We start from the raw sequence: 24,197 nt of genomic DNA on the forward strand, positions 1-24,197 counted from the left end.
AATTCATTGGAAAAGTGAGGATTGTGGACAGGATTATCAAAATTCTGGTGCTCTACTAGTTTATAGATAAAAGCCTTAAAAAATATTGGATCACTTTTTACTCCTGACCCACATCTTAATGGAATTATTGTACTTAGTGTTTTAAGGGTAAATTATTTTATATTTGAAGTTTGTATTAGCTATTAAGAGCTATATTATAAATTATATCCTGCATAGATCTTAGAGTAGCTTTGAGTGGTTAATTTGAAATTAATTTGAGTAATTAATTCAGAGAACTTTTTCCTGCATTCCAGTAATAGCTTTCAATTCAAAACACATTTGAAAAAGATTATCAAATTATTTTCTTCAGAATAACTGGGAGGACCATAGATTAATCCTTCTAAGTTAATGGTAACACCTCAGTCATCTGGCGCTGTCAAGGAATGAATGCTTTATAACAACAAAAAAATTAGGGATAGAGATCTTTCTAAAATATTTTAATAATGTACAGTTCCCTGTGTTCTTAATTAAGTTGAATATATTAAACTCCATTTACTAGTATAAGATCATCATTGTGTGTATTAGTAATTATATACCAGACTTTTATTATGGCTATTTATTTATACCCTAAATTACAGATTCTTTACTTTAAAAGTTCTCTTGTGTATCTGTGTGGTTTTCTTGTCCCGTTCTAGCTTTTTATTGATAAGTGCTATTTATGTGTGTAATTGTGGTTCTTTATTCCTTCTAATGGTCTTGGAGACAAATAACAAGTTGTGTGTGAAATGTGAGGTTAAAAAAGACCAGAAGGAATTCCTGAGTGGTTCTTTTGTGAGTCTTACCTAGTAGTGCATAGAGTTTTAAAGTAGCCCTTTCAGAGGCCTCTTCCCACCTTTTTTTTTTTTTTTAAGCCAAATTTGCTAGGTAGATGAGCTGTTACTATTTTTATATATTTATTTAGAACAATAATTTAATCCTTTATTAATAGGTGAGGCTGTCTTCAAAGGAACCAAATCAAAAAGATGATGGAGTTTTTAAGGCTCCTGCACCACCACCCAAAGTGATAAAAACTGTGACAATACCTACTCAGCCCTACCAAGATATAGTTACTGCACTGAAATGCAGAAAAGAAGACAAAGAAGTAAGCAGCCATATACAGTTTTACTGCACGTGGATAGATTTTTGTATGTAACATTTAGCCTTTTAATGTCTTAAACAGATATCCACGAACTTACCTTTCCTAGTATTACCAGTGTTTTTAAAACTTTTCTTCTAGTTGCCATATAATGAACTCTTTTATACACTTCTAAATGAAGTACAGCAAGCCCGTAGATTTAAATATGCTAGTTCATGGTTACAAAAGAAGTGGACTTATTTTTTCTTGGCAGTTGTATACTGTTGTTCAGCATGTGAAGCACTTCAATGATGTGGTGGAATTTGGTGAAAATCAAGAGTTCACTGATGACATTGAATACCTGTTAAGTGGCTTAAAGAGCACTCAGCCTCTAAACACACGTTGCCTTAGGTGAGATCTTATTTTTATATTTGATAAATGTATGCATGCTCTATCTTACTAAAATTTTCCAGCCAAATAGAGCCAAACATTTTCTTACCTTGATTTTGTTATCATGAATATAGTTTATAGCCAGTGTAAATAAGTTAAAATATGGTTGATTTATTATAAGGGATTTGATTCTACATTAACAAAGGAAAGTTGGATGATTGTAGCTTGTTAGAATAGTATAGGCTTCACTTTACAGATGCTTAAAAGAAGTATTATACTAACAAATCTTTTAAGTTCTTTTTCAGCCCCAAATTTCAGACAAGTGATAAATGTTTGATTTAAGCATGTTTTGATTTGGATCATCTTTTGCATACTATAGTGGATTGAATTATCTTAATTTGATTGAATTATCCAGTCATTTGGAATATATCCAATCAAATATTATCTGTAGTCTTCATGTATCAGAAGCATTATGAAAGGTAGCTGAGACTTTTTGCTTTTAATCGTAGTAGTAGTGTAAGGAACACACCAAAGACGATCGTGTGTTATTTATATTTATACTAATCAATATGCATCAATGTATTTTTAGTAATTCGGTTTGCCCATGTGTTTTATATTGTGATCCATATGGGCAGTGGGTTGACACCCTCCCACCCCTCCCCATTTCCTTGTTTTGGTATTGTGCAAACAAAAAACTAATGCACAAGCTATTTTCAGTCCCCCCTAACCTAGTCTATTTTCTCCTAGTGTTATTAGCTTGGCTACTAAATGTGCCATGCCCAGTTTTCGAATGCACCTGAGAGCACACGGAATGGTAGCAATGGTCTTTAAAACCTTGGATGATTCTCAGCACCATCAGGTATTCTTAAATTTCTGGGATTAGGAACATTATTTAAAAATTAACAGTCTATTTGGGGGCACCTGGGTGACTCAGTCGGTTAAGTGCCTGACTCTTGATTTCGGCTCAGATCATGATCTTAGGGTCGTGGGATCCAGCCCCATGTGGGGCTTGCACTCAGCAGAGAGTTTGCTTGAGGTTCTTCCCCACCCCCCCCTTCACATGCTTGTGCTCTCTCTCAAATAAATAAATCTTTTTAAAAAGATTTATCTAGGGGTGCCTGGGTGGCTCAGTCGTTGAGCATCTGTCTTCGGCTCAGGTCATGATCCCAGGATCCTGGGATCGAGCCCCGCATCGGGCTCCCTGCTCAGCGGGAAGCCTGCTTTGCTTCTCCCTCTCCCACTCCCCTTGCTTCTGTTCCCTCTCTCGCTGTGTCTCTCTCTGTCAAATAAATAAATAAAATCTTTAAAAAAAAAAGATTTATCTACATTGGATATTTATATATGAATATTTCCCAATTATGGGTTGAATTTTATTTGCTATATATAGAGAGGTTAATATCAGAAGTTTTTGCTTAATATATTATTTAAGGTTATTTTCTCATGACACTTTTTTCTCTTAATATTATTGTCAGTTTATAGTATTAAAACATCAGCTCCAGGAAAAATGAAGGGGGGGAAATCGGAGGGGGAGATGAACCATGAGAGACTATGGACTCTGAGAAAACTGAGGGTTTTAGAGGGGTGGGGGGTGGGGGGATGGGTTAGCCCGGTGATGGGTATTAAGGAGGGCACATATTGCATGTAGCACTGGGTGTTATACGCAAACAATGAATCATGGAACGCTATATCAAAAAACTAATGATGTAATGTATGGTAACTAACAAAATAAAATTAAAAAAACAAAACAAAATAAAAACAGTTTAAAACAGTTTGAAAACAAAATAGTATAGAAAGGTATATAATGAACACCTCAGTGTACATTTAATAAAAGGCAATAATTTCTTCTGTATTCTTCCCCCCCAATTTTTTATGCATATACCATCAATAAAATCTTTTACAGGAAAGAAAAAATAAATAAAACATCAGCTCCACACCTAACATACCATACCATACTGGATGTTTAATTATGTGAGCATTGATTTCCTCTAATCATAAAGTGCTGAAAAAAATCTTTTAGGGGCATCTGGGTGCTCAGTTGGTTAAGTAACTGACTCTTGATCTCAGCTCAGGTCTTGATTTCAGGGTTGTGAGTTCAAGCCCCAAGTTGAGCTCCATGCTGGGCATGGAGCCTACTTTTAAAAAAACAAAACAAAACGTTTTTTACTCTTTGATATTAATAGCATGAGAAAAACAGTTTGAAATTAAGATTTTTTTTTTTAAAGATTTTGTTTGGATAATGAATCTAGTTCTAGCCATTGTGAAAAGAAAGAAATTCTCATTTTCATTATGACTGACGCTAATCTTTTAAAAATCTTGTATCTATAATAAAAGGTTTAACATTTTTGAAGTTAGAAAAAAAGTCATTACTAACCATTATCAATAGTGGTATTTTCAGGTGACGTTATTATATTTTTGTTCAAGGAAATTATGTTCCAAATGCAGATTAGGTGACACAGTCTAATACTGAATCTTTTTTTTTTTTTAAGATTTTTTTTTTAACTTATTTGAGAGAGAGCATGAGTGGGGTGAGGGGCAGAGGGAGAAACAGACTCCCCACTGAGCAGGCAGCCCGATGTGGGGCTCGATCCCAGGACTCCGGGATCATGACCCAAGCTGAAGGCAGATGCTTAACCAACTGAGATACCCAGGCACCCCTAATAGTGAATCTTACGAAACTGAAAGCAGTGTACTTAACCCTGAGTGAGGATAATTCCATTGCCAAGTCGTATCAGATACAGAACAAGGAGGGGGAAGAGAAGAGACTTAAGAATTAATTTGCTTTGTTACACAGTTATCAGAGGACCAAGGCATTAGTGTGTGCTCTTGGGGGCAGTGGATCTCCCAAGGTCTGTACTGTCACATCCTAATTTCCAAAAATAATTTGCTTTGTAAGCATTTAATTAGGCATGTAGTCTAAAATTTTTCTACGTTGGGGGATTCAGAGTTTAAATCTTTAAGGGCACCTGGGTGGTACAGTCAGTTAACCATCCAACTCTTGGTTTTTGCTCTGCACTCAGCGCGGAGTCCACTTGAGATTCTTTCTCCTTCTCCTCCCGCTAGTTCTCTCTCTCTTTCTCTCTCAAATAAATAAATCTTGTAAAAAAAAAAAAAAGATCTTTAGATGTTATTTATATTTCTGTGCATTGAAGTGTGTTAAGTACAAAATATTCCAAATGTTGGATTATCCCAACATAGACCATTTTGTTATATAATGCTTACCTAAAATATATCACCTCAGTACTCTGGATTTTAGTACTGTAAGCGGAGTATGCTAACTATCTTATCTTAGTGGTTTTTTTTTTTTTTTTAAGGTTTATTTATTTGAGCGAGAGAGATATGAGCAGGGGCAGGGAAGGGTAGAGGGAGAAGCAAGACTTCCCATTGAGCAGGGAGCCCGATGTGGGACTCCATCCTAGGAATGTGGGATCAGACGCTTAACCAACGGAGCCACTCAGGCGCCCCATCTAAATGATTTTAAGAGCACACTGTATTAATGGTTTTTTAAAAATTGGTTCAATCAGACCTGATTGATTAAGGAAATGAATCTAAATATGTTTATTTGAGCATCCCAGCTTTATATTTTTGACACAAACTCAGCCGTGTTTATTTTATAGAAAAAAATAGCTGTGTTTGATGCAGATTTTAAGACACATTTACATTATTGATTTAAAATTGAAATTCAACTTTTATCAACTATCATAAAGAATAAAGTGAAGATTTAAAAAAAATTTTTTTTTTTAAAGATTTTATGTATTTATTTGACAGAGAGACACAGCGAGAGAGGGAACACAAGCAGGGGGAGTGGGAGAGGGAGAAGCAGACCTCCCGCCGAGCAGGGAGCCCGATGTGGGGCTCGATCCCAGGACCCTGGGATCATGACCTGAGCCGAAGGCAGACGCTTAACGACTGAGCCACCCAGGCACCCAAGAATAAAGTGAAGTTTAGTGTAAAATATGATTTTATATATATGTGTGTGTGTATATGCATAGCTGGAAAAAATGTTCTTTAAACTCTTAGCACAGAATAACTAAAGAAATACGTAATTCCGCTCACATTCATCTAGGTTGGGAGCATTGATATGGGGAACATCTCTAGAAAAGAAAAATTTTAAGTAACAGAGCTTTATTTAATGCATATTTTCCTAGAGTATTCGAAGGGGGGCAGTTTTCACTGAATAAAACATTATCAAGGCTTCCAACATGTGAACAAATGTCAAAACAGTCTTATTAACTGGAATTGTCACCAATTGCTCACATTAACTTTTATTTTTGTCTTTTGAAGAATCTGTCCCTTTGTACAGCTGCCCTCATGTACATACTGAGTAGAGATCGTTTGAACATGGATCTTGATAGAGCTAGCCTAGATCTAATGATTCGACTTTTAGAACTGGAACAAGATGCTTCTTCAGCTAAGCTACTGAATGAAAAAGACATGAACAAAATCAAAGAAAAAATTCGAAGGCTCTGTGAAACTGTACACAACAAGCATCTTGATCTAGAAAATATAACGGTGGGTTCCTTCCTTCCTTCCAGTGTAAAATGAAAATTGATTTCAGAAAGTTTTACATTAGTCACAGCAGGTGTGTGACTTTGGAGAAATCATTTAACCTCTTGGTCAACAATTGGGCAGGTTCTTCTAAGGTTCAGCACTGAGCATAATTCTGTTCCCTGCCTGAAATTCCTAGACTAGTCCATCTATTAAACATTTTGTTTGGATAATTTGTTTGCTAGTAAATTTTCTATTGCATTTTGTATGTCCTTTTTTCTTGTGGGGGGTGTGTGTGTGTAATAACTATATTTAGGCTATTAGGAATTTGAATTGTTATTCTCTGTGGGTTTCAGGAATAAAGATTTAGAGGATTTGCAAGGGCCATTTAAATGAGTATTCACTTACTCTAGAGTATCTCAAGGTGTCTGATTAACTCTTCAAGGGCCCAAGACTCAAGTTTCTTAGGCACCTGCCTTCCTTGGAGCAATGGCCGTCGTAATATTGGGGTCATGGCCAGTAGTAACTCTGAGGTTCAGCACAACTCCTGAAGTTTTAGATGACTGTGTTGCTTCTGGTTGATTCCAGTTTTCCTTTCCTTTGGCTTTTTTACTTAAAGAATCAGTAATATCCCCACCGGGTTACTAGGCCAGTAGAATATAATTAATTGGCCTTGTCATTTTGAAAAAATACGATTGTTTATATATAATCTGACTTTCAGATATTTTCAACATCAAAACAGTATAAACGTTGTTTCTACTGCCTACTAAACTGAAGACTGCAGCATTTGCCTCAAAAATTACAGAATGCTTTGTGCTGGCCAACTATGACTTAGGGGTATTGCTCTGTTTAATTAAGGTAGAATAGGATATTTGTGTAAAGTGGGGCTTCAGGGGAAAGCAGGTTAACATTAAAAGGCAAGATACAGAATTGAATATATTCAGTACTTATTAAAGTTGGAAAAATAGCTGGTATGCTCAGGTGGTAGATAAAGATCCCTGTACCTCACCAGACTATTTGTATACTATGTTTAAAATATATTTGTAATTTTTATTTTCTTTTAACACTTTTGCAGCATATACAGATTTTTTAATGATATGAAAGAATAAATTTGAGATAATTTTTATTTGCTGCATCATTGAATAAATATATCTTTTTTGCAGGGGTTTCCCATGTTGTTCAACATTTATAGATTCTTTCCAGGCATTTGCTATTAAATAACATGATACACTTGTTCATTGAATTTTCTCCATGGTTTGTTAAATTTATTAGGATGGTAAATAACAGTATAGTAACTTTCTTAAATCGTGTTAAGTAATTTACTTACATGATTAAAACCAGAACACAGTTGCTAATTTTGGGATGCCTCTTTTTCCTCCCAAGTTCAGCTAGTCTTGAATATTATATTTGTTTTAAATCTTACACATTGTTTTGTAAAGTGATTGTCCCTCTACACATTAGTTTTGGGTTTTTATTAATTACTTAACTTCTTCCTTGAAATACATTGCTATTCCTGATGTGCTATGGGAAGATAATTTAAAATATTATAGTGTTTTCATATAGAATTCATGTAACTGAGAGCTAACAATTGCTCATTAGTATTCTGACTAATGATTAATTGCTAGCTTATGTGAGTAGGCTTTATGAATATAGCCTAAAACATCAGACAGTCCTTTTTATGCCAATAAGAGACAAATTAAAGTCCCTTTTTAGCATACAAACTTAGGATTTTTTGCTATATTAACATCAAATTACTATCCCCTTTCTTCTTTAACAAGGAAAGCTTCATTAGGCTTCAGCTTTATTACTACTGTGAGTCTTGAGCTAATATACCTGAATTGATCTCATTAAATTACTTTTTCAGGGACTTAGAATAAGAATTGGGCAAAATGGAATCTTTCTGTAGTGATGATTTCTAGTTCTTTATTTGTCCAGCTTGGACATCAACTTTTTTTTTTTTTTTTAAGGAATAGACAAAAATAGTCTAGATCTCTTCTAAATCTGTAATACTATAAGATTTTTGCTAGTAAACTCTGTTTTTTCCACTTCTCAGTATCTAATCCATCTTCAGTTCTAAATAGGCCAGGAGGACTTAATGTAAACTTTTATCTTTGAAAGGAAAAAAGCTTTGGAAAGAAAACCAGGTCTTAACCAGCTTTGCTAATTTTGTTATGCTGATGTTCCTTATTGCAACAGGAACCAGATTGTTCTTTGTTGGAGGGTGTCCGTGTGCTTTTAAAAGGAAACACAGTAAGAAAGAAAAATAATAAAGGCAAATCAAGAGAAAGAAAAACTCTAGTCCAGTTGTACCTATGACCTTCACTGCTCTGTGCTTTCTCTAGTGGTGGTAGTCCTCAGTCATTATTTACATATAATTTTGTCATGATAGTCCCATGCTGTGGACCCCAAGTTGCCAGCCTTGCATATAAAGTTCAATACTGGTGAATCTGAAACCCTAAAAGTAACAGGGTTTTTATTCAGAATAGATAAGAAAATATACAGAATAATAAGAAAAAAACAAGGAACTTTGCAAGGAAAATAAAGAATAATTGACAGGGAACTCGCTTTTAGAGAAATACAGTTAGCTTATAAATATGTGCAAAAATGTACAAGTTTACTATAGTTAGAAAAATTCAAACCAAAGGAATAAGGTATCTTTTTTTTACCCTTTGGCAAAAATGTAAAGTGATAACTAGTGCTTTTAAGAATTCGGGGCCACTGACATACCCATACTTTGCTCCTGGAGTTAAGTGTTTCAGCCTTTGTGGTCAGTTAATCCAGTATAGTGATTTGTAGTTCATATATATGCACTTTGATTCAACAGTCCTTTCTTTGTGCCTCTGTATCAAAGAAATAACAGTACCGCCATACCACCATTTATTTTATTGACTTGACAAATGATAGACTACTTTTAATAAGGGATTTTCTCTGTGAAAACAAGCTGGTGGTAAAAAATGTTTCTTCAACTTAGACTAAAAGTTCAGTTTTGTTTATAAAAGCACCTACTGTATTATAAAGAATACTATGGGCTGGTAGCATGCAGTGAACTTTTCTAGAAAACAGTCTCTAGAAGTGTTGCCTCAGAATTATTGCTAAGAGTCAATATTTATTAATGGTGCCTCTCATTTTTAGACTGGGCATTTAGCTATGGAGACCTTGCTGTCCCTTACTTCTAAACGAGCAGGAGACTGGTTTAAAGAAGAACTCCGGCTTTTGGGTGGTCTGGATCATATTGTAGATAAAGGTATGACATAAACACGGGCAGTATTTTATGTGTTATTTTTAACCTGAAGAAAATATTCTGTGTACATACTTTAAAAAATTATTGCATCAATTTAAAAAGATCTATTTTAGTAGCATCTTGGAAATCTTGAACTTTTAAAGGAAAGGCCATTAGCACTTTGATATTGGGGAATTATGGAAATAATCACAGTAAGAGGCTCATATATTTCAACACCGCAGAGTTTTATAAAACTTAGAATAAATAATATTCAGAGAGGTTCAGCATACTCATGTGTGTACACATGGCTTTTACTGTTAGTTAAGGGGATAAATATTGAGGTGATGAGACCTACTAATTTTATATCCATTTCGTTTCTCCTAGTGAAAGAATGTGTGGATCATTTAAGTAGAGATGAAGATGAAGAGAAACTGGTAGCCTCATTATGGGGAGCAGAGAGATGTTTACGAGTTTTAGAAAGTGTAAGTATGGACAACTTTGTTGGGAAAGTTATTTAATTATGACTGTGTGTGAGAGACTGTCAGATATTTTATATTAAATATCCCCAAAGTTTTACTTTTGTTAATCCAAATTGAAATTGTTACGCATTCTTTGAGCAGCCAATGTTAATGAACAAGTTAAATAACCAGTTTAAGAATATGTATATTGTCACTCTTTGGGAAACCTTGCATGTCAAGTTTGTTTTTATTTCAAAATGTTATTGTTCTTTCCTTAACGTGGAATTCTTAAATGTATTAACTTGTTTGTGGAAAATGATAGTTAAGAGCTGTCATGTTTTTGTTTTTTAATTAATAAGGATTTCCTTGATTTAGCTATTTGGGTCACATGGTTTGTAATCACAGCTTATAGTAGTAATTGGCTTTGAAGAAGGATACTCTTGAACTGTGTATGCCCTGAGTATATTTGTTCTTTAACCTAGTTCAGTGTAGGTTACAATTTATGTTGCCAGTGTATTTCAGAATGAGTAGATTGTGTGTTGACCAGATTGGATTAGTGAGGTACTTTTTGAAACCTCTTTGGGGAAATGTGAATGAGAAGTTCCTGAAACAGACGAAATTGTTCTTTCTAGCTTTTAGAGTGCTTCAGGTGCACTAGATTAAACAGATAGCATTTTTTTATTCTAAATGAATCCACTTAGGACTTTATTAGTTTATAAGTTAGAGACCGCTCTTTTCTGACATTCAGAGTGATTGGTAATTCGTAACAGTGAATATGTAGTGCGGAATATGTTACTTATGAGCAAGCAATTATAACAGTGTTTTAATTTTGTAATAAAGGAATAGCTCTAGTATTTTAAATCTGGAACGTGTTGGTTATTCCCTTAGATGACAAGGGCTGATTCTTCCATATCTTTGTCTTTAATAGTACAAGGGATATATGTTGTATGTGGATGAATGAAAGCTATGGATTGCCACAGTTATTTCGAATTTTTCCCTTTTTAGGTAACAGTGCATAATCCAGAGAATCAAAGCTACTTGATAGCATATAAAGATTCACAACTCATTGTTTCTTCAGCTAAGTAAGTTCTTCTTAAATATCATGCTATTTATTGGGGTGCATGGGCGGCGCAGGTGGTTAAGCATCCAACTCTTGGTTTCGGCTCAAGGTCATGAGATAGAGCACCATTGTTGGGCTCCACACGCAGTAGGAAGTCTGCTTGAGATTTTCTCTCTCCCTCTCTCTCTGCCCCTCCTGCTGTGTGCTTGCTCTCTCGCTGTCTTTCTAAAATATATATTTTTTAAAGATTTATTTATTTATCATGCTATTTATTTAAAGCATTTGAGTTGACCATAAATGAAATATGATTGTATCACCTTCCTTCATAAAATACTTCTGTCAAGTTCTGTGAACCAGAAGCAGTACAGTATAGTACAAAAGTTAGGAGTACACATTTTGGAGCCAGAATGACTAAATGTGGATCCCAGCCTCTTGTTCAGCCCTGTCACCTTGGGCAAATCATTTACTTGCTACAAGTTCTTCAGAAGGGGAGTAGTAATTGCATTTACCTACCTGAGGTTGTTGTCACACAAAGAGTTTATATATATGCTAATATGTGTTAAATTATATACATTTTCAAAAATATGTTTGTTAAATATTACTTGTATATGTAAAATACGTATTTTAAAATATTTTTTTAATGACTTTTTTTTAAAGATTTTATTTATTTTTTTGACAGAGACACAGCAAGAGAGGGAACACAAGCAGGGGGAGTGGGAGAGGGAGAGAGAGAAGCAGGCTTCCCGCTGAGCAGGGAGCCCGATGTGGGGCTCGATCCCAGGACACTGGGATCACGACCTGAGCCAAAGGCAGACGCTTAACAGCTGAGCCACCCAGGCGCCCCTGTATTTTAAAATATTTTAAATGATGTTTAAATGTCTCATATGTATTATGTACAGTACCTATTAAGGTGTTCATATATATAAAGGCCTAAACAATTCTTAGCATATGGTAAAAACTAAGTATTAGTCCTTATTTTTATTGTAAATGATCTTTTTCTAATCCTCTTCTGTCCTTCATACCTATTTTTCCAGATCTCCACGCAGCTCCCCCTATTTCACACTCTCTGCCCAACTTGGATGACATCAGGCTAATGCTTTCACCTTAGTTCATGTAAAATTTCCAGTTCTGTCTCCAGTCTTGGTTCAAGCTTAGTACAATAGGTTCTTTCTGGTATCTCCATCCTAGTTCTTGATATTTCTGCCCTAGTTCTCTGGCCTCCAGCCTGTTCAACACAATACCACAGGGGCTTAACTTTTTAAAAATAATCCCAAATGCCAAATCTCTTGATTCCTTATTGTCTTTGAATGTATGTCCAAAGTCCTTGGAATAATATCAGAAGCACACTGTAGCCTGACTCAAGTTCATCTGTTTTTTTAATCTCTTATTTTGGTACATTTCAAACATAGACAAAAATAGACAAAATAGTATGATAAATCATGATGTACATGCTATTCAGCTTGAATAATCATCACCCATGGCCAGTCTCGTTTCCATCTGTAACCCTGTTCATAACCCTTCTATATTATTTTGAAGCAAATTACAGATTTCATATAATTTAATCCATTAAATACTTGAGTATATATAATCTCTTAAAATGGGCTCTTAAAAAGATGTAACCACAGTACTATTTTCATACCCTATAAATTATTAATTGCTTAATATTATATGTCCATCAGTATTCAGATTTCCAATAGTCTCAAATTTCTGGTCGTCTTTAGTTTCCAATAGATCCGTAGGTTTCCTCTCTCTTTTTTTGCCTTATATTTGTAAATTTTCTATCACACTTAGTGCCCTTAGGGCATGTATTCTAGTTGTTACCAAAGTTTTATCCTCCCTTACCAAAGAGTATTCTTGCAAGTTAAATCTACTTATTTCTTTAAAATAAATATGTCTTTGGGGCGCCTGGGTGGCTCAGTCATTAAGCATCTGCCTTCGGCTCAGGTCATGATCCCAGGGTCCTGGGATTGAGCCCCGCATCAGGCTCCCTACTTGGCGGGAAGCCTCCTTCTCCCTCCTACTCCCTCTGCTTGTGTTCCCTCTCTTGCTGTGTCTCTCTCTGTCAAATAAATAAAATCTTAAAAAATAAATAATAAAATAAATATGTCTCTTATATACTTCATGACCCCTGACAAGTGTCTTCCAAAAGGAGGTATTTAATATGACAGTTTTCATTTCTTTCATCGTGAATAGGAATTTTCCATCAGACGTTTTAGAAGTGGCAGTAGAGGTCAGAATTGGATGTTTGTGAAATATCACTCCTCTGGCTTTTTGAACTTTTCAGTTATCATGTCTGATAAAAGCAGAGAGAGTATATTGAAAGATTAAAATGATACACCCCTGCTGTTCTTCCCTCGTTTACCAACCCAAACCATGATTTAGCTCAGCACTACTGAAGGCAGTTAACAATAACAGCATGGTTGTTCTGGCTAACATCTTCAAACATCTAAACAACAAATTATTTTAGATTAGACATGAGGAACACCTTCCTAACCATATGGTATGTTTTAAGGAGAGGCTAGAGAGGGATTAGATATAGTGCAGTTTTCTTCAAGGGTTTTGTATGGTGTATATAGTACATGAGGAATCAACTGACAGCTTACTTTGTCTCTCATAGACTTTTTTTAAATTAATGGACCTGGTGATTTAAAGAGAGGCTTCAGAAATACTAGACTCACTTAAGGATTACATTTCCTTGTTATTTTGGATAGCATCTTGAGAATCTTTGGGATGCAGCTGATACCCTTATATGGCTGCCAGGATACATGTCACTTAAATGACCTCATGTTAAAAAATATGGTTTGCTCTAATGTTTATGAAGTATTTAATACCATCTATATAAGGTTATTTATTATGCATTGCTAACATAAATAATATTCTGTAGCTGCTGAGAGCTTGCAACCTAAATGAAGAACATCTGAATGAAATTCAGAAATGTCCAGTGTTAGCTCTTAAAGGTTTTACCTTGTTTGGGGAGGGATGGTGGTAGGTCTGTTGTATTGGAGAGATTGGTAAAATGGAGACAACTTTAAGTAGTATAGATGTAAACTCCTGCATTGAGTTTATAATTTTAACTTTCCTTAGAAAAATCAAAATTAACTAAGTTTTCTCAAAATAAAATTTAGCACTTAGTGTGGTATTAGACACACTTGGTATATGATTAAATAGTTAATACATTATAACTTCTGGAGTAGAAAGAGAAATTAATTAGGCAGCATTTATGACATTTAAAATATTAAGGTCCAAGGAAGTAGAAATTCTTAGTATAATTAATTTTGTTTAGCATAATAGTCTACATTTTGTTTTCTCTTAAGAGCATTACAGCATTGTGAAGGATTGATTCAGCAGTATAATCGTGCTGAGAACAGCATATGCTTACCTGACAGTAAGCCTCTGCCTCACCAGAATGTAACCAACCACGTGGGCAAAGCAGTAGAAGACTGCATGAGGGCCATCATTGGGGTATTGCTCAATTTAACTAATGATAATGGTAAGTAATATTTTCTACATGTATTCTCACTGAAAGCCTGTATATTACATGCAAAAACAAGTTAATTCCCCTTGTTTCTTTTCTAATGTAGTGATTTTTTCATTGCCATCATGTAATTCACTTACTCACATATAGATGTAAACTACTTTTAGGGGTAGTATTTTTAGGACCAGCCTGGTAGCTTGGTTTGGAAATAGTACAGTCAAAAATATATTTCAATAAAGAAATAGCTATACATTTCTAACTTTTAATATCAATGTTAATGAATATTGGTTATTAGTGTTACATAGAAGAATCAATAACAATTTTCACATTGTTAACATTCCTTATTTCAGAGTGGGGCAGTACCAAAACGGGAGAACAGGATGGCTTGATTGGCACAGCAATGAACTGTGTGCTTCAGGTTCCAAAGTACCTACCTCAGGAGCAGAGATTTGATATTCGAGTGCTGGTGAGTTGGAGTGACTGTTTCATGAAGGAGTATTTGATCTATTGAGATGAAAAAAATTTCATCTTAGTTTTGGGTTTAAGAACCAACTATTTGATATATTGTGGATTTCACTGGATTCCTTGTGAACATACCTTATTGTACAAAAGAGAGCTATGAAGGGTTCTGTGTAAAAATTAAAAGTGTAAGAACTAAAAGTAGTGATTTTTAAAAAGTGGTGAAATCATTGGGAAGACCATTATCTTACATACTGGTTTTTAACCATTTAGTGGGTGGTAGAACACTGATTAGGTTTCTAGCTGCCAACAGAAGTTATGTATATTGTGTTGATGTGCTTTTAATTCCCACCTGTGGTAATAAGCATGTTTTAATTTTTGTAGGGCTTAGGTCTACTGATAAATCTAGTGGAGTATAGTGCTCGGAATCGGCACTGTCTTGTCAACATGGAAACATCATGTTCTTTTGATTCTTCCCTCTGTAGTGGAGAAGGAGATGATAGTTTAAGGATAGCTGGACAAATTCATGCCGTTCAGGCTTTAGTGCAGGTAAGGAACAACTTCAAAACAAGCTAACACCTTCAGTTTTTTGCATTGTCCAACTTCTTCATCAGTTGCACCTTCCTCCTCTCTCCCTCCCTCCTCCCTTTGTGTGTGTGTGTGTGTATGTGTCTGTCTGTCTGTCTCTCACCCTTATCAGTTCACTGAGAGGTACATTGGGTTAGAATTTATACCTTTCTGTACTTTACTCCATTGACAGTTCAACTGTAATAATCACTCGTTAGGCATTGATAGTGAAAAGGAGAAACAGGCATATTTGTTGATAAATCAAAAGATTATTGGTAACAAATTGGGAATCAAGTCCCATCCCCAATCCCGTGCAGTTCAGGTCCTTCAAGCATTTACTTCCTGGTCTGATCTGTGTCTAGTACTTTGTGTTCCTAAGTATTGGGCCATACTTTTCCCCTTTTTGGGGGTGAGGGAATACTTTTCATAGTATGTTTGTGGAGTAATTTCCTGGCTTAAGAATTGTGTCGGGGTGCCTGCATGGCTCAGTCAGTAAAGCATCTGCCTTTGGCTCAGGTCATGATCCCGGAGCCTTGGGATCGACCCCAGCATCAGGCTCCCTGCCCAGTGGGGAGTCTGCTTCTCCTTCTCCCTCTGCTCCCCCCACTTCGTGCTCTCTCTCAAATACATGAATAAAATCTTAAAAAAAAAACAAAAGAATTGTATCAGAGTATGTATATTTAAAATTTGATGTGTCGGATGTTATAAGAAACTGATAAATTATTGGACACTAAAAAAAAAAAAAATTTAAAAAATAAAAATTGAGGGACACCTAGGTGGCTCAGTTGGTTGAGTGTCTGCCTTCAGCTCAGGTCATGATCCCAGGGTCCTGGGATCAAGTCCGCATCGGGCTCCTTGCTCAGTGGGGAGCCTGGTTCTCCCTCTGCCTGCTGTTCCCCCTGCTGCTCCCCCTGCTTGTGCGTTCTCTCTCTGACAAATAAATAAAATAGAAATCTTTAAAAAAACTAAAGATAAAATTGATATCTCTGTGGGGTACCTGGCTGGCTCAGTTGGAGGAGCATGTGCTCTTGATCTCAGAGTTACGAGCTCAAACCCCACATTGAGTGTAGAGATTAAATAATCTTTTAAAAAATGAAAATAAAAATTGATGTCACCTGATCCCAGCCAGTAAACATAGTCTCTCTCCTCAGTTTACACTTCTCCCAAAAAACTGCATGTGAGTTTTTGTTTCTTGACAATGGTGGGCATTGCAGTTTTTTAACTTTTTTTTCCAATCTAATAGGTTCCTAACTACCTTTGTTATTTCTTTCCTTAAATGACAATTTGCATATGTTCAGAATTGGTAATGAACTGTCCATTTTATTGTTTCTGAAACCTTTGCTACCCTGTTAATCCTTTTGGCCTTTTTGAAACTAGTAATCCTTGAAAGAAGTAACCCACAACAGCTTGATCTTTTCCTGAGTCTTAACTAGGACCCCATCATTCTCTTCTCAAATACTTTGAACTCAGGAGTTCTTTTACACTATTAAAAATTATTAGGGACTCCAGAGAATTTTTGTTTATGTGTGTTCAATCTATTGATATTTACTGAATTTGAAATCAAAACTGAGAAAATTATAAAACAAAGACACTCCTTCCATTAGCCATCAGAGCAGTAACATAATCCCATAGTATGTAGATCCTGGAAAACACTATACACTCAAGAGAGAATGAAAGAAGTCAATATTATTATGAATATGATTTTGACCTCACAGATTCTACAAAGGGGTTTTGGGAATCCCGAAATTTTAAGAAATTTTAATACCACTTTTATATAAAGCTCAAATTTTATTTTCTTAAGGATATTAAAGTTTATATACCACTCTTCGCTATGCTCAGCAAACTTTTGAGGTCTGCTTGGCATTTGATTTTCAGGTAGTTGTTTTTAGTAACTTGGAGTTTTTCCCAAATCCTATCAATAAATGCTTTCCATACATTCAGCTCTGTACCAGCACAAGGAAAATTAAGTACATGAAAGCAAGGAATCCAGTGGTTCCCTTTTGACTTAGTTTTCACTGTGTTCTTCCATTGTTAATAATATTAGTTGAGGTCCAGTTCTGAGTCCTCTTGAGACCTTTTGCTTTTTATTTTTACTGGTGCTTGTTTATCTCTTTATTTTTTTAATATCTACCTATCTATGAGAGAGAGAGAGCAAGCCGACAGGGTGGGTGGCGGGGAGGGGCAGAGGGAGAGAGAGAATTTTTTTTTTTTTTAAGATTTTATTTACTTACTTGTCAGAGAGAGAGCACAAGCAGGGGGAGTGGCAGGCAGAGGGAGAAGCAGGCTCCCTGATGAGCAAGGAGCCTGATGTGGGAGTCAATCCCAGGACCTTGGGATCATGACCCAAGCCGAAGGCAGCCCCTTAACCGACTGAGCCACTCAGGCATCCCTTGTTTATCTCTTTAAATTTCTTTTTAAAGAGGCCATGTTGCTTTTCCCCAATTTATGTAGTTTTATTTAGTGTCTTTTCTTTCTTAATTTATTTAGTTTGCTCAGGCTTTAAAAATTTTTTTTACATCAAGTTTGTAATTTTTGCTTGAAATATCCTGTCATTATCCAATTTAAGGGCAAGTGTTAAGATTTGCATTCTTACAAACAGAATGCCTGTATCATTAGTAGATACACTTAGTTTACTTGATTGAATCCCATCAGCATTTATACTTTCCTTTTTGCCTTCAGTTGGTTGTAGAGCAAACGCTTTTCTTGTTAACTTACCCCTTTTAACCAGATAGCATGCTTCTTAGGGTTAGTGATTTTAAAAGCAAACATACCTTATATTTGGGTACATACATGTTGCTTGGTGTTCTTTTAATAATCTTCAAAAATAATTTTTATCAGCTTTTCCTTGAGCGAGAACGAGCAGCCCAATTGGCAGAAAGTAAAACAGATGAATTGATCAAAGATGCTCCCACCACTCAGCATGATAAGAGTGGAGAGTGGCAAGAGACAAGTGGAGAAATACAGTGGGTATCAACTGAAAAGACCGATGGTACAGAAGAGAAACATAAGAAGGAGGAGGACGATGAAGAACTTGACCTCAATAAAGGTACATTTATTTTAAGTCATGTATTCAAATTGAAAATGTTTTCTCCCTCTGAAACTTTAATTCATGTGTTGTCATAATCTTGCTATTCTTTTTTTTTTAATGATTTTACTTATTTATTTGACAGAGAGCGAGAGTAAGCACACAAGCAAGGGGGAGCAGCAGAGGGAAAGGGAGAAGCAGGCTTCCCACTGAGCAGGGAGCCCGATGCAGGGCTCGATCCCAGGACCCTGAGATCGTGACCCGAGCCAAAGGCAGTCGCTTAACCGACTGAGCCACTCAGGCGCCCCTTGCTATTCTTTTATGGCCTCTTGAGTTCAGTGCAGACAAGCTTTAGTATTTTTTTTTTTTTTTAAGATTTTATTTATTTGACAGAGACACCGCGAGAAAGAGGGAACGCAAGCAGAGAGAGTGGGAGGGAGAAGCAGGTTTCCTGCTAAGCAAGGATCCTGATGCAGGGCTCGATCCCAGGATCCCGGGATCATGACCTGAGCCGAAGGCAGACGCTTAACAACTGAGCTACCCAGGCGCCCCCAAGCTTTAGTATTTCAGTGCTCATAGATAGGGGTTCTTTGCTGGCTTCCTAGCAGTGAGGAAGGCGCATGTGCAGTGCCGGAAAAGTCTCCCTTTCCTTCCTGCTCTGGCCTTTCATTACTCACCTGAAAAGAGAGTGGTTGAACAATAGGACTCCTAAAGGTTTTTACAGTTTTGAAATTTTGAGATTCCTGTATGAGCCTCACTTTATAAATTGAGATCTGTTTTTTTTTTTCCTTTTAAGATTTTATTTGTTTGAGAGAGAGCATGAGTGGGGGAGCTGGGTTGGGCAGAGGCAGAGGGAGAGGGAGAAGCAGATTCCTCGCTGATCAGGGAGCCTGATGGTGGGACTCGATCCCAGGATCCTGGGATCATGACCTGAACCGAAGGCAGATGCTTAACCAACTAAGCCACCCAGGCACCCTAAATTGAGATCTATTATCATATGATCATAAATTACAGTAATAGTTCCTTTTTTTAAAGATTGATTTAATGTTGTTAGTCTCCATACAGTACATCATTAGTTTTTGATGTAGTGTTCCATGATTCATTGTTTGCATATAACACCCAGTGCTCCATGCAATACGTGCCCTCCTTAATACCCATCACTGGGCTAACCAATCCCCCCACCCCCCTCCCCTCTAAAACCCTCAGTTTGATTCCCGGAGTCCATAGTCTCTCATGGTTCATTACGGTAGTAGTTCTCAAATGGTATGTAGTAGCTTGCAAGCACAGTAAGGAATACCCTGAAGGAGACATTACATTTATTATCTGTTGTCAGCAACTGGTATTGGATTACTGTTTATGCAAGTACTACAGGATTGCCATTTGTCACTCAAGTTACGAAATTATATGTTTAGCCTCACGAAGCTAGGAAGCAAGTCCCAGCAAATGTCTTTTTCTGAGCCTAGTCTCTTTCTCTTATGCCCACTTTTCCACTAATGCCATTAGTTCTAATATTGTAAGAAATTGCTGTTCTTTTTTCTAAGTGTTCATGTTCCCTTTGGCATAGTATTTTTGGTTGCTTAGCAGTCTTTTTTAATAACCGCTCTGTTGGGGTATGTGTTAGCTTATGAGGACTGCTGTAACAAAGTCCTGTAGACTGAGTGGCTTAAACAACAGTTCTGGAGGATCAGCGTGTCAGGGTTGGTCTCAGGCTTGTCTCTCCAAGCTTGGATTGTAGGTGGCCATCTTTTGCCTATCTTTTTAGATAGTCTTCCCTCTATGTATATCTTTGTTCTGATCTCCTGTTATGAGGATGGCAGACAGATTAGGACCCCACCCCAGTGACCTCATTTAAACTACCTCTTTAATTAAACACCCAGTCTAAGTGTAGACATACCCTGAGGTACTGGGGGTTAGGAGTTCAGCATATGCAGGGGGTGGGGCCATAGTTCAGTCCATAACAAGGTAAAATTCACCCTTTAAAAGTGAACAATTGAGTAGTTTTCAGTACATTCACAAGCTTGTGCAACCATCACCACTGTGTAATTTCAGAACATTTTCATCACCCCCAAAAGAAACCCCAAACCCATTTAGCAGCCATTACCCCCTGTTCTCCCCTCCCTAGCCAGTGGCAGCCACTAATTCTGCCTCTGGATTTGCCTTATTCTGGACATTTCATGTAAATGGAATAATATGTAGCCCTTTGTGACTGGCTTCTTTCACTTAGCCTAATGTTTTCCAGGTTCATTCCTGTTGTAACATGTTACTAGTACTTAATTCCTTTTTATAGCCAAATATTCCATTGTAGGTATGTACCACACTTTGTTTATCTAGTTATCAGTTGATGGATGTTTGGGTTGTGTCCACCTGTGGCTCTTATGAATGATGCTGCTGTGACATAGCATTCATGTACAAGTTTTTATGTGAACATATATTTTCACTTCTCTTGGGTGAAAGTGATGGATTATTTAACTCAGTGTTTAACATTTTAAGGAACTACCATACTCTTTTCCAAAATGACTGCTTCATTTTACATTCCTACTGGCCATGTTTAAGGGTTCTGGTTTCTCCAAATCCTTACAAATAGTTATTTGTCTTTTTTATTTTAGCCATCCTAGTGGGTGTGAAGGTATATGTCACTTGATTGGCGGTTCCCCGTTGAATAAATGGTGTCAAGCATGTTTTCACGTGCTTCGTGCTTATTGCTCATTTACATATCTCCGTTGCCTCTTCACTTTCTTGATGGTGTCTTTTGAAACACAAAAGTTTGTTTGATGTTCGGTTTATCTATTTTGTCACTTTTGGTTTTGGTGTGGTATCTAAGAAGCCATTTCATAACCCGAGGTCATAAAGATTTAGTCCTTTATTTTTGTTTAAGAGTAGTTTTATGGTTTTTGTGCTTATATTAAGGTCCCTCGTTCATTTGCATAATTTTTTGTTCATTTGTGTGGATATCCCATTTTCCTAGCACCATCTATCAATGTTTAAGGAGTTCTGAAGAAAAGATAACTAACAGAATTGTTGGTGTTCTGGGTGGGGTTGTTTTTTTGTTGTTATTTTGGTTTTGGTAATACACTGTAACAGTTTTGTGTTTAAATATTCTCAGCCCTTCAGCATGCTGGCAAACACATGGAGGATTGCATTGTGGCCTCATACACAGCGCTACTTCTTGGGTGTCTCTGCCAGGAGAGTCCAGTAAGTAAGAGTTCGGTATTGTTTCATGTGTCTTAAAAAGATTGCATTGTGACAACTTTGTACCATTACCTAATTAACTTGTGTATTACTTTATTTTCCCCCTCATGTTCAAACTTTCAAATATTTGGTAAACTTTTTTATAATTTATTTTTTTTTATTCGGTAAACTTTTAAAGGTACATTCTAAAATTAGGAGTTAATTGGGTTTAATGAGAAAGTTTTTGATTGATGGATGAATTGATTTACATGGCTTTGGTTGAAGTAAAAGCATAATACAAAACCTGTGCTCAGCTGGCTTAAGATGGAAAAGCGTAGTCTCAGTGATACTGTCAAGGACTCAGAAAATTTATCTTTAGACCCTACTGTCCTCTGCATGTTGTCTTGTACTAGGTCTCCTCCTGGCCCCATGCTGTCTGTGGCTGCATGTCTCATCTAGTTAAATAGTGTCCAACAGAAGAAGGTGGCTTCTTGTCTGTTTCTTTTTAAGAGCAGTGCTCTTTCCCCCTAGGATCCCTCCACACTCACTGCGCCAAGTAGACTTCCCCTTATCTTGGCCAGCATTGGCTCACATGGCTTTTGTTTGAACCACTTGCTGGCAAGGAAAATGGGATTACTATGTGAAGATTTAGATTATGATGATGTAAGTAGAAGTATTAGTGTCCAGTTGGTGGAGCTGAGTCAGCACGGAAGTGGACAGTTCTGGCTATTGGGACGGTCATTGGGAGGACTTTCTTAGAGAAAGGTTTAGTGGAAGAGCCAGATTTTAAAATGAAAACTTTAAAGTTCTTTTCCTTAGGAACCAAGGGCATTCAGGAGGCAAGAATGGAAGTCTATTCTATAGTGAAAGGGTTAGCTTCACTACAGTAGCCTGCTCCACTGGGGCCCTTACTGGCACCGCGGCTTTCAGGAACAAGACCAGAGTTCTCATCATGGCTGTGCAGGCCCTGCAGGATCTTTATCCCCTTTCCTGGAATCTTTTCAGCTCAGTCCTTTTCCTTATTTCCTTAAATTCAGAGATTTTAAGGGCAAAGGGGAAAGAATGGGCATACTATTTAAATTTAATGATTTTTAGGTATTCTATTTTGCACACACCCTAGTTTCGGTATGTTCTTAAATAATGGGTCTAGACATTAACATATGATACTAGCACATGTGATTTATCTTTGGCCATTTTTCTCATGTAAATAAATTCCTATTCATATGTCTCTCTTCTCTAAAGATTTTATTTATTTAATTGACAGAGAGAGAGAGACAGCATGAGAGGGAACACAAGCAGGGGGAGTGGGAGAGGAAGAAGCAGGCTTTCGGCTGAGCAGGGACCCCGACGCGGGGCTCGATCCCAGGACCCTGGGATCATGACCTGAGCCGAAGGCAGTCACTTAACCAACTGAGCCACCCAGGTGCCCCTGTCTCTCTTCTCTAAAGAGATCATAAGGTCCTTAAGTTCTGGGCAGTGTTGTGAATTTGTAGAACTCTAGATGTCTTTATTGTCTTGGGGTGGGGGGTCATTATTAACCCCAAAAAACTGGTTGATACATAAATTGTAAAGGAAATTGGTTTGCTGAATAGTGTAAGTGGAAGAGAGACGAGAAAGCAGGTGGTTGTACCAAATGCTGCTTTATGGTAAAGGGCTGCATGCTTAGGAAGCCCAGGGGATTGGGTCTTCTTCCATTGCACACCATGCATCTGGTGCATTGCGGTGGTCAGTCTCCTCACTGGTCTTTGTCTTTCCTGCTCTCTTGAATCCATTCCTGAAATCTTGGACACGACCACCACAGCTAACTTCGCAAAGAGCACATCTGATCACTACTCTTACCAGTCTTCTTGGCTTTCCATCATTTAGGGAATCACCACTTTGTTTACTGCTACAAGTAAAACTTGTTAAAACTGCTTCTACTTTTTCTAAATCTGTCATACCCGTTGGGTATTTTCTAAATTGCCCAAATAAGCCATGCCATTTCTCATTTTCTCTCTTTTTTTTAAGTAATCTCTATACCCAGTGTGGGGCTCGAACTCACAAATCTGAGATTGAGTTGCATGCTTTTCCGAAAGAGCTCCTCTCATTTTTTCTTTTTGTATCTGCTGTTCTCTGTTTAAAAACACGTGCTATGACTGTCCTTCCCATGCCCCAGGCACTATATGTTGCATTCTGTAGAGTATTGATAGAAAAGGGTTTGATTATTGAGGGTTTCACTGAAAACCGAGGGTCTAATCGTTGATTTTGTATCATAGCAATGCACTTTTCTACCGAGCAGCCTTCATAGCCACCATATTCCTACCATCGTGCTGTCATGCTGCCTTCCTGGAAATTGTTTTTTAAAGACTTTTTTTTTTTTTTTTTTAAGATTTTATTTATTTGACAGAGAGACAGTGAGAGGGAACACAAGCAGGGGGAGTGGGAGAGGGAGAAGCAGGCTCCCCTGCTGAGCTGGGAGCCCGATGCGGGGCTCGATCCCAGGACCCTGGGATCATGACCTGAGCCGAAGGCAGACGCTCAGCGACTGAGCCACCCAGGCGCCCCTAAAGACATTCTTAAATCCAGCTTTCCTTTAGCTCTGTAGTTTCCATCAGGATTGCCCTTATAACATTCACCACTTCAGTATATTTTTTAAGCATTTTGTAAAATCTCTGTGTTTTAGCTGCAGTGTTAACTCAATAGGAGTAAATTTGCACTCCACCTCACAGCTGGGGATGGGTAGTGGCTTTTGGTGGGAACGTGGCTCACTTAGAATATGGGTGATTGATATTGCATAATTACTTTAGTAACGTTTATT

General features: G+C 37.0%; 1 protein-coding gene across 4 annotated transcripts in view; it reads left to right on the forward strand.

Annotated features, from left to right (window-relative positions):
• The window catches only part of WAPL (WAPL cohesin release factor), a 92,853-nt gene that overhangs the window by 64,401 nt on the left and 4,255 nt on the right, over window positions 1-24,197 (forward strand). For 3 of the 4 annotated variants that reach the window (XM_036079319.2, XM_036079318.2, XM_078077488.1), the window contains exons 6-17: window positions 968-1,120; window positions 1,368-1,504; window positions 2,231-2,342; window positions 5,765-5,992; window positions 9,101-9,212; window positions 9,573-9,670; window positions 10,652-10,728; window positions 14,021-14,196; window positions 14,532-14,647; window positions 15,025-15,189; window positions 18,046-18,253; window positions 21,336-21,424. In XM_036079319.2, the coding sequence (XP_035935212.1) occupies window positions 968-1,120; window positions 1,368-1,504; window positions 2,231-2,342; window positions 5,765-5,992; window positions 9,101-9,212; window positions 9,573-9,670; window positions 10,652-10,728; window positions 14,021-14,196; window positions 14,532-14,647; window positions 15,025-15,189; window positions 18,046-18,253; window positions 21,336-21,424 (1,671 nt within the window). The remainder of the gene's footprint in view (window positions 1-967; window positions 1,121-1,367; window positions 1,505-2,230; window positions 2,343-5,764; window positions 5,993-9,100; window positions 9,213-9,572; window positions 9,671-10,651; window positions 10,729-14,020; window positions 14,197-14,531; window positions 14,648-15,024; window positions 15,190-18,045; window positions 18,254-21,335; window positions 21,425-24,197) is intronic. The other variant, XM_036079320.2, reaches the window with a different exon arrangement.

This window comes from Halichoerus grypus, chromosome 7 (assembly GCF_964656455.1).
Source record: "Halichoerus grypus chromosome 7, mHalGry1.hap1.1, whole genome shotgun sequence".
Lineage (NCBI taxonomy): Eukaryota > Metazoa > Chordata > Mammalia > Carnivora > Phocidae > Halichoerus > Halichoerus grypus.